At 40.6% G+C, this 11064-nt stretch overlaps 1 protein-coding gene across 1 annotated transcript; it reads right to left on the bottom strand.

The window, feature by feature from the left end:
* Window positions 1-1273: 1273 nt before the first annotated feature.
* Window positions 1274-11064, bottom strand: LOC124279592. Its single transcript, XM_046715435.1, has 6 exons — window positions 10864-11064; window positions 9378-9465; window positions 5477-5673; window positions 4649-4728; window positions 3231-3378; window positions 1274-1399 (listed from the first exon to the last, which is right to left on the bottom strand). The coding sequence occupies exons 1-6, from the start codon at window positions 11062-11064 to the stop codon at window positions 1274-1276; spliced, it is 840 nt and encodes a 279-aa protein (XP_046571391.1).

The raw sequence follows: 11064 nt of genomic DNA, 5'->3' as shown, positions 1-11064 counted from the left end.
TGACATACATGAACTTAAGACACTGATGAACTTCTCTATTAAAAGGAACACAACGTGTCGAGTATATTCTTACTCTTTCATCAGGTAATTGAACGCTAGGAATCACAGAGCATATGTACGTATATTTGTTGTTCTCACATATAAGCTCTCTGGATCTAGCTTTGATTCACCAATGAAGTAACAAGAATAGAATACTCCGAAACATTGTCTTCTTTACATACTATTTAAACAGGTGTACGGGATATTCCATTTTGGGGTGATGTTATTGGGGAACCTATTTGTATGATTGTATATGTGGCTGGAAAATATCATTCCATTCACAACGTGTTATGAATCGAGCAAACGCCAATGTCGTGCAAGCGTTTTCATCATGTACCTCGTCCGAAGACCCCATATTTGACAATCTACAGATTGTCTTGAGAATAGAGACTGAGTAACGCGGTATTAATGAGTTCACGGTAAATGACCGGATGGACAGTAGCAGGGCGCTGTGACCAGTCATCTAACAAAATCTATCTGACGTTCCACGACTGAGGCAAATATCAGTCAGACGTCCCTGTTATACACTGTTAAACTGTCGCATTGATGACATAGAATGTCAAGGGTTTTGACACTTTCTTCGTGACAACCTCTACGTTTGTAATAGTATTATACAGAAGTTGCCCTCCCTAAGTTGATCAACATTTTAAGAGATTTAAATTTAGCAATAATGTTCACCGTAATAAAACATTGAAATAATAATACAAATATAGAAACATAGTTACAAAAGAAGTGAGTGAGTGCGTTTAGTTTTACGCCACTCTCGGCAATATTGCAGCTATATGGCGGCGGTCTGTAAATAATCGAGTCTGGACCAAACAAACCAGTGATCAACAGCATGGGCATCGATCTACACAATTGGGATACGATGACATATGTCAACCAAGTCAGCGAGCCTGACCACCCCATCCTGTTAGTCACCTCTTACGACAAGCATGGGTTACTGGAGACCTATTTTAACCCAGATCTTCACGGGTATATACATGATTTTGGAAACAGCATTATTCTATTGTAAATGTTCACACTGAACTGACATTTATTCCCAGTAAAGGTATTACGTTATCTGACTGAAAGATACTGAAAGATATATAGCAACAAAGCGTAAGTCCCAAAGGAGCCCAGAACATGAGGACTCCAACTTAAGCCATAATGATTGGGCAAGTCTACATTGCCTCAGCTCTAGGCACAGAACGCATCGTTCATATACATGGGATGCAGACCTCTGATAACAGTATTAAAAGATCATTGGCTTAATCTCGATTTGGTGGAGAGAGACGTCACCAGAGACGCGGGCATACGTTGGGTGCATGTTCTGAATAGTTCGGTCAAATGTTATAACATGACTTCCATCCAAGTAGACCTGAAACAGGAGGAACAGAAAGTGGTATTCAGTATTGTGTGGCGCCATCGAGATCACAATGTCCCCAGATATTGAGTGAATGAGTGTAAAGTATTAGGTAAAGGCCGCTTTGAAGTTATTTACTGAAATACTTTACCAAAATTGTCACATACTCCCCTCTCCTCCCCCCACCCCAAAAAAAAAAAATAAAATAAAATAAAATAAAAAAATTAATAAACAAATCAAATTAATAATAGATAGATAGATAGATAGATAGATAGATAGATAGATAGATAGATAGATAGATAGATAGATAGATAGATAGATAGATAGATAGATAGATAGATAAATAAATAGATAGATAGATAGATAGATAAATAAATAAATAAATAAATCAGCGATGACCCGTTTGGATATGTGTCGAGATGGGCAAAAGGACGTCATGTCCGATATTTACACACGGGATTACGTGGGTATACATCTTCAGGCATTTGAAGCATATACACGTTTGTGTGGTGAGTGAGTGAGTGAGTTTAATTTTACGCCGCTTTTAGCAATATTCCCGCAATATGACGGCGGGGGACACCAGTAATGGGCTTCACATATTGTACCCATGTGGGGAAGCGAACCCGAATTCGTATAGATACTCCAAAAACTGCGTTTTGTAGTTCCTGTGTGACTGAACCAGAAGATGAATTCCATATTACATAAGTATGTTCTCTTTATAATGAGTTTCCTGCTAAATATTTACCTGAATACTGTCGTAATTACCCTCATGTTCAAATGTTTATTGAATTGATGAGAACAAGCGATAAGAATAGACTATTAAGACTTTGTATCATTCTTTAAAAAATGTTTGTACTTCGATCGAAGCAAAAATCTCTGTGAACATATAATTGTATCAATTGTAATAAGATCTTCATTCTCAGCGTGGCCCATATGCATGTCTTTACCATACTGTTTTACACATGTTGTACTGTTTGCCTCATGGCTATATATACGTAATAAACGATGATGTAACAGTGAGTGAGTATAATAATGAACAAACTTTATGGATAAAACTTCTTTGTTTCGTATGTGCGACGTTTCGATACAGATTCTTGTACAGCACACGAAATAAAGAAGTTGTTATCCATCAAGTTTGTTCATTATTGTACATCCCAACTTCTAAAATGCCACTCAAAGAAGTGAGTATAGTTTTACGCCGCTTTTAACAATATCCAGCAATACCACGGCGGGGGACACCAGAAATGGGCTTCACACAAATCGAACCCGGGTCTTATACGTGACGAGCGAACGCTTTAACCACTAGGCTACCCCACCGACCATTGTAGTAAATGATATAAGGATGTAATGATGTAAGGAATTGCAAAGGACATAATTTTGCGTAAATTCACTATTTCGTTTGATCTTTCATTTTTTATGGTACGACATACATTAATCAAAGATTACTACAATCATGTCACAGACAAGATGTTTAGTTTCGTTCGGCGGTAATTTTCAATGTACGTAGGAAACATTTGTAACCAAACAACCGCCTCTTTAACCAAGGCAGTGGGGTAGCCTAGGGGTTAAAGCTTTCGTTCTTCACGCCGAAGACCTGGTTTCGATTCCCCACATGTACAGTGTGTGAAGCCCATTTCTGGTGTCCCCGCCGTGATATTGCTGGAACATTGGTAAAAGCGGCGTAAAACCATACTCACTCACTCACTCCACTTTAACCGCTCCTGGCATAGGGCCTATTTCATACTAACGGATTTAACGATTTACATTACACATGATCTGCTAGTAAACAACTCGCCTCGTAAACCGATCCGTTATACTCGACGTCCATAGTAAAGGGGATTCCTACGTTCAGTGGCATGTAATGCAGACCATATCTGTTGCCCCAAACGCCGTTGACGTTCGTATTGAATACCATGAAGCGGCCATGTTCGTCGTTGAACCGGCTAGACACGTGCAGTGCAAGATTGGATCCACGAACTACATTCAGTTGGAATCTGAAAGATTGGCATTCATGATTACAAAATGATCCTGCAGTGAACTGTTTTTGTTTTGTTGTTTCAGAAAAAGGTACTCTCAACCACGGGAAGGACTGTAGTTAAGTGATCCAATAGGCACAACCATGTATAGTCTGTATATGAATCGTAGCATCATAGGTTTTCGGACATTATACATTATACGTGCTTAGGGACCGTTCATAATTTATGGCTAGGGGTGGTGGTGATAATTTGTATGGAGAAGCATGTACAATGTGAATGACCCCCCCTCTAAAATGTATGTACAAAATAAGTGACCCCCCTTGCATGTCATGTACAAAATCAATGACCCCCCCTCCCCTTCCCATAATCTCTTAGCATAATTTTAAACATATTTTTATGTACAAAATTGCTGATCCCCAATAGCTCCCCAGAACAAAATGGGTGAACCCCCACCCCCTAAAATCATCATCACCCACCCCTAGCCATAAATTATGAACGGTCCCTGTGAGTTGCGTCACACAGACTTTGTACATCCTTGAATGATGACTTGTGTTTTGGTAAAGTTTTCTTTTATATGTTAGAGAGAAGTTATAAATTCGTTCATGTGATTAGGAAGACATAACAAACGTTTCCTTTGTTGATTGGTTGGTTGATTTGTTGTTTAACGCCACACTCAACAATATTCCAGCTGTATGGAGTCGGTCTATAAATAATCGATTCTGTACCAGACAATCCAGTCATCAACAGCATGAGCATCGATCAACGCAATTGGGATACGATGACATGTGTCAACCAAGTCAGCATGCCTGACCACCCGATCCCGTGTGTCGCCTATTACGACAAGCATGGGTTACTGAAGATCAATTCTAAACCGGATCTTCACGGGTAGTTTCGTTAGTGTCTGAAAAGCCATAACACAAGGGTACATCGTAAATCACAACCGAAGTTTAAACACTATGAAACCGTTGAGGTATAATATGCTGAAGCATGTATAATCGATACTGGATCGATTTCATAGGTCAGTGAGTGAGTGAGTATGGTTTTATGCCGCTTTTAGCAATATTCGAGCAATATCACGGCTTGGGACACCAGATATGGGCTTCACACATTGTGCCCATGTGGAGACTCGAACTCGGATCTTCGGCGTGACGAGCGAACGCTTTAACCACTAGGCTACCCCGCCGCCCCCGATTTCATAGGTGTGTTACTAAAGTGAGAGATAGTGCCGAATCGTTACAACACACGGGTGTAGAATGGCATAACTTCCATATTAAAGCAAAACACTTGCCTTGTTTCCCTGGTAAAACTTGCATTGAGAGATAAAAAAAAGTTATCGAAGGACTTGCAAGGAATGTCGAATGCGGAAATCTGAAAACAAAACTCGGTATGAATTGTTGATAGGAACGTTCAACATTGTATGATGAATTTGTGTATATGCAATTCAGTCTAAAGCTCCTAATGTAAATCTTTAACTTTTCTCATAGATGCTTATACAAATTGCTGATCATGTGTAATAAAACCGACCGTTCATACATATTAACTATCTGATCAAGGGAAGTGATTCATATGACAGACTAACTGTTATTGCAATTATCTCAGTATAAAAGATTCTGTCTGGAGCAAGTAGACGAGAATGGCGTCTTGGGGTAGTATCTCTGTAAACTGTTTAACTTTCTTTCACATCTATAAAACACCAATTACTGAACATTCATTCGAATCTTCAAAACACAAAATATGGAAAATTCCAAATTCCATAGGATACAAAATCGTTAGCAATGTTCACAATCTTAAGATAATTTTGGAATTCAGTTTGATGAAAAGCAGGGAAATATCGATTGTCTGACGAAAAAGATAACTAGAGCCTTAAGTAAGTAACCATGTGGGGAATTGAAAATGGACCTTCGGCGTGACGAACGAACGCTTTAACCACTAGACTACCCCACCACCGCAAATATACTGGAATACCCATGTGGGGAATCGAACCCGGTTCTTCGGCGTGATGAGCGAACTTCTTAGCAACAAGGTTACCCCACTCCCTGTTTTTTAGCAGAGATTCCTTATGGATGTAGCAAGGGGTTTGTCGTTTCTGTTACATCAGGAATGTGTATGCAATTACCTTCACGTTCCAGATGGACTTTTCACATGTACTGGCTTCCTCCCACGTGCCGTCTTGTTGACAGCGGATGTCTGTGGTGGCTCCGCAGTAGATGTAGTCGTCGTCACAGTTGTAGGTGGCGATAGCCCCCCAAGACTGGAGCGGGTAGCTCACGGTGCCGTTTCCGGGGCTAGGGGGACTGCCACAATGTTCTGCACCTATAACACAATGTGTTGACAAGCCTGCATTCTGATATGCTCAATATTTTTATTACCCGCTGAAACAAATTGTGAACGTGACGTTTTGGGTGTGGTTCAACAGAATTCGATTTAAATTAATAGTATGGTCTGAGAAGCTGACTGAAATATTATTCCGCACCTCCAACATATGAGACGCTTTGAGTCCGTATTGGTGCCTCGCATCAGTATGCTATAGATGTCAGGCTTACTAATCTTCACAGATTGTAAAGATTGCAGAATACAGCCGCGCAAGGGTAGTTACTAAAACTAAGCCTAGAGAACACATCAAGCATGTACTCAAATCACTTAATTGGCTGCAAATCCAAGAAAGAATACAATTTAAAGACTTTTGTCTTGGGCACAGTCAGGCTGGTAAGGCTCATTATCAGCCCAGGGCCCTTGCCCCCCTCTACACGCAGACCACACAGCCAATGGGACTTCTGCCAGAAAGCGCTGCCTAGTCGAACCCACCAAGAACTTTCCGGAGAATATGAAGGCTACCAAACACTGCAGCCTTTTGCATTACCCAGAGCGTCAGAAGGGCTCTGCTCCCGGTGGAGAACCCGGGCACCAGGAGGTACCAAACCAAGGGCACCGAGAACAATGGGGAGCCTGAAAACAGTACTTGGGATGCAAGCGAGGCATTTCAAAGGCGATGTCCGCATATTTAGCCTGCTTATCCTGAATCTTGACCATCACATTGCTGTTAAAAGGCCAGACTTGTTTGCATGAATTCTTCTCAGGCTATATATGGGGCTATTACAAAGAAGTTTGAAAGCCTCAGTTTCCTTGACGCCCTAGACATGTTCAGGGTCGTACCATGGATGGGCCTCGCAATCAAAATCACAGGCGTGGCGAAGACGGTAGAAGTATAACAGTGCCAAAATTTACCTTACTTTTCTTCAAGTTTTTATCTATTTTGGATTTGTTTTACAATCTTATAATTTTACATTCTCACTCCAGTTAAGTCACATAGTTTCCAGAACCTACATAACTATTCTCAAATCTATAACATTCAAGCTGCCAGAACCGGACTAGCGACTCTGGGAGATTAGTAAGTGTTAGGCCACTGCTCTTTGTGTCTCAAACACAGAGTGATTATCAGAGTAGGTGCATTGTCGAGCTAGACAAGGCTGGCCAACCCAAAATAATTAACAAAGGACACCGACCCGAACGGTAACATTCCAGCAGCAATTATGTTTTCCAATTAGCTAACTTTGCCCCAGCTTTGGCTACCCAGCTTTGTCAAACTTGCGAAATATGACCAGTGTGTCATGCGGTCTTCGACTTGCTTTCAAATTCGGACAGGAGATTCGGGTATAAATACAGGTGTAGCTCGCCACTGAGTTATTCCTGTTTTGCCTGAGATCCTCTCTGTTTGTATTTGAAGGTAAGTCACTTTTACTTGTTACTTTTTCATTTGGTTAAATTTGCTTAAAGTCCTTCTAACCGTGTTACCCTGCTTGAACAATGAAATCATCTTACTTATTCTAAAGTGCTGCTCGAATTTTCCGTTTAGTCGCTATATGTTAATTCCTTGTAGTTTAAATAGATATTGAATAGGTTATGAATAATAGCGAATCCCAGATAAGGAATCATTACTGTCCTAGGCCACCATTAGTGTACCAGAAGCCTAAACTATCTCAGCTAGAATATACCGCTCACTTTAGTTACTGGAGTCGTGGATGCCGATCGTCAATACATGCCCAACGTGTGTAACGTTTAGAACATATTCCAAGAATCTGTATTTTTATCTCTGCCATATCACTTGTGATATTGTTTGTAATGTCAATACGAATATTGTCTACAGCTATGTATCTATTTTCTGATTGCAGAAGGTATTTATTTAAAGATAACCAGTCTGTGACCGTATATGTCAAGAATATGCTCTTTCTATAACAAAATGCGCACAGATATGGCAATGTCTTTTAAATATATATTCATTTAATGTATCTGAATTAACTAGAAGCACCGGTCGTTTTAGTGTTTTATGTTGTAGAGTAGTCACAAAGTGTCAGGCATCTCAATAACTACGTAAGAAATACAATGTTGGCAATTACCAACATTTCCCTTATAAACACCCATTTCTCATATATAACATATTCACTTTGTAAACCTTGAAAACTTAGATTAATGTTATACTGTTTAATTGTCATGATTTTTGTAAGTATCTTTGGGTTATCTTGGTTTACCGGAAAGTAATACGGTTGGTGGTTCGCCCAGCCGTCAGGTCATTGTTTACTTTACGGCGCACTGACCGTGACGCCCGACTTTTTAATCTTTGCTGTAGTTACCATGGTTACACGGCAGATATATTTGCGCTGTTATATTTACTTTTCTGTACAAGCTAAGTAGCCCTGTTATCTGTCACATTTAAATTCTATGCTATGGGAAATGTAAGGTTAAAAAATGTAAATATAGGAATGTCAGAATGAATAGTTAGGTGAGAGTAAGAATAGGTGAAACATTAATTGCCACGCTGTATTATCTCATGATAGTGTCTGGCTTTACAGTGTTTACTAAAATGTAATATGGATTCATTGATCCATTGATCAAGAAGAGTATTGCAGAGTGATCAATATATATAAGTGTTTTACACAATGTATATTGTAACATTACATTGTGTTAACGATGAACTAAGAACTTAAATGTTAACTATAGAATGCTAATTGAATGTATGTTGCTTTCACATATATTTAATAAAGATTCCGGTTTTGCCTGAGATCCTCTCTGTTTGTATTTGAAGGTGTGGACATCCCAGAGCTAATTACCCGTAACAATTCTAGGTTTAAGACAGTAGCGCAAGCTAACTGTTTCAGAAGAAACAACGAGTCATGACTTCATGTGACTGGTCGTGGGCAGCAAAAAGGGGCAGCTCTGTTTCACATTTAGGAGTCGTGGGATTGCTATTCTGTTCCACACACTGCATTTGTACACGATGCAGTGGCTTCTTAGACAGCTTCTCCACAAGTGATTGACTCTGGGCAGCCTTGGTGAAGGACTTCACCTGGTTTACTCCCATCGCTGTACCGTCCAACAATACATTTCCATCAACAAAATCAACCTAAAATATCAGATTCTGTCCAACAACCTTGGCATGCTTAAAATAGCTGTGGAATTCATTGCTATTATCATGAGTCTTGACGTGTATCACCAGAGGGTCATCCGATAAATATATGTGTGTGCAAAATTCTTTCATGAAGAGCCTCCACATTAATCAAACCCCGACTTCCCGAATTGATTGGCATATATAAACGCTTGAGAGAAGAACGAGGGTGGTGGGCTCTGTTGTCAGACAAGATCCTTCTGGTCAGGCGGTCAAGACTGGATAGCTTGTTTTGTCCAATCAACTACTCTAAAGGAATAGGAAAGAACTGGCACAGCAAAACAATTGGTGGCTTTGACCTTGTTTCTAGCATTTAGCTCTGAGCTCCAGATTTTCTGTAAGCGAGTTTTATACTCGGCCCGAAGTTTGTCTTGAATTTGGGCATTCTGGAGCTTGTCTCGAACGTGCATTCCAAGATATGTGAAGGCCTGCTTATTATTATTATTATTATTATGAACATGGTTTTGTTCATTACTATTTTGCTCAGTTATGCTTGTCTGTCTATGGTTGTTTTTAAATTGATGAAAAGTGTATTTATAAAGTTTATTCATTCTCATGTATAATTGCCAGTACCAACCTGCAACACAGTAGGATCTCTTGAGTCGGTCGACAGCGCATCTGGAACCAGGGATGCAGTTTATGTCCTCGCATGGTCCGACTAAAGACTAAAGAGCAATACACAGTCAAATGATTAATGAACATTCAGGGTGGTACAGATGATCTGATCATACCCGTGAAGATCCGGGTTAGAATTGATCTTCAGTAACCTATTCTTATCGTAAGGGGCGACTAACGGGATCGGGTGGTCAGGCTCGCTGACTTGGTTGACACGTGTTATCGTGTCCGTATTGCGTAGATCGATGCTCATGCTGTTGATGACTGGATTGTCTGGTCCAGACTCGATTATTTATAGACCGCTGCAACATAGCGTGTCGTAGACGGAATGAGCGTCAGGCCCCAAGGACCCAAAATCATAAAAGGTTGTGGGTCCTGATCAGAATGTGTAGGCCCTATATTTTAATATGGAAATAATTCTCTTACTGGCAAACAAGGATAAGTTGGACCGGCGCAGAGAACGTGTTTACAAGAAGTAGGCGGTGCACGTCAATGAGCAAACCCATTTGGTTTGTGAAAGGTAGAGCAGATGTAGGCTAGTGCACGTGCATTGCATGACGATGAAATTGATTCCTGACATTGTCGAACTCGGTGTTTGATGAGACAGGCCACGCGCTTCACCCATCGCACTACACTTGATCACTGTCAACCTGGGGCCCCTTCGTTAACAATGGCAAGCGCCAGTGGGCGGCACTCATACATGCCAAGTACGGGTCAATTGTCAGGTCGGTGCTCAACTTATCCTTGTTTGCCAGTAGTTATTGAGGATGAGAAAACTGTCGGCCATAAGGACCTGCAGAAAACAAAAGCTGTGGGTACGAGTGGTTTTCAGTCGGCCTCGGGCCTAAGGACCGACGTTAATTTCGAACGCTGGGCAGAGCATCTTTACCGGTTATTGATGGGCGTGACATCTTGGAGGTACACCTGGTGGCACACCTGGAGGCACACCTGGAGGCATTTGCACTCCAGTATGGACGCCGTTATGTATTTCGGGATGAAAACGCAAAAGCACACATGGCTAGTATGGTTGGTGAGTACCTACAACATAGCCATCTTAGCATTGCCAGCATTCAGTCCAGACTCGTCATCCATCGAACAAGTCTGGGATACCGTTGGACATTGGACGTTTGATTAGGAGTATGCCTTATTGGAATTCAAGGTAAATGACGTAATGGACACCAGGGCTCTTTGACCAATCATCTGACAAATCATCTGACCTTCAACGACTATTGCAAATCTCAATGAGATGTCCCTGTTATACGTTTTAACTATATATACCAGTAAATATATAAAATACCAACAACTGTGACGCATTTTATGGAATATCCCGTACTTTTCCAACAGTATATTTAATATTTCTTTAATCCAAAGCGCTCTAATTATTTCAGTCCAGCCTTGATTATGTAATTATATCGAGTGAAAGTATCTGATAAAAAACATGTCCTTACCTTCGGCCAATGCGTGATATCACTGTAGACGAAACCATTTTCATGAACGATGGTGCCGCTGTTACTGTCATCACTGTTAAGGTAACAAACTTTATTTTTCTTCATGAAGCTGACTGACAAACAATTTCGGTTCATCAGACATTCCGCTCCACACTGGTACAAGGTGGACGATTGCAGAACGTGAAAAACACTCATTGGCAT

The sequence above is a fragment of the Haliotis rubra genome, unplaced genomic scaffold, assembly GCF_003918875.1.
Source record: "Haliotis rubra isolate DU_JTF1 unplaced genomic scaffold, ASM391887v1 Scf252, whole genome shotgun sequence".
Taxonomy (NCBI): Eukaryota; Metazoa; Mollusca; class Gastropoda; order Lepetellida; family Haliotidae; genus Haliotis; species Haliotis rubra.
The sequence above is the reverse complement of the archived record's forward strand: the minus strand, read 5'-3'. Positions and strand labels throughout refer to the sequence as shown.

Excerpts from the sequence above, each read along its gene's own strand:
- LOC124279592 (XM_046715435.1), bottom strand. The coding sequence starts at position 11,064 with ATGCCAATGAGTGTTTTTCACGTTCTGCAATCGTCCACCTTGTACCAG. Across the intron at positions 9,466-10,863 it reads ATATCACGCATTGGCCGAAG|TCTTTAGTCGGACCATGCGA; the intron begins GTAAGGACATGT and ends ATTGCTCTTTAG. Across the intron at positions 4,729-5,476 it reads AGTCCATCTGGAACGTGAAG|ATTTCCGCATTCGACATTCC; the intron begins GTAATTGCATAC and ends TTTTGTTTTCAG.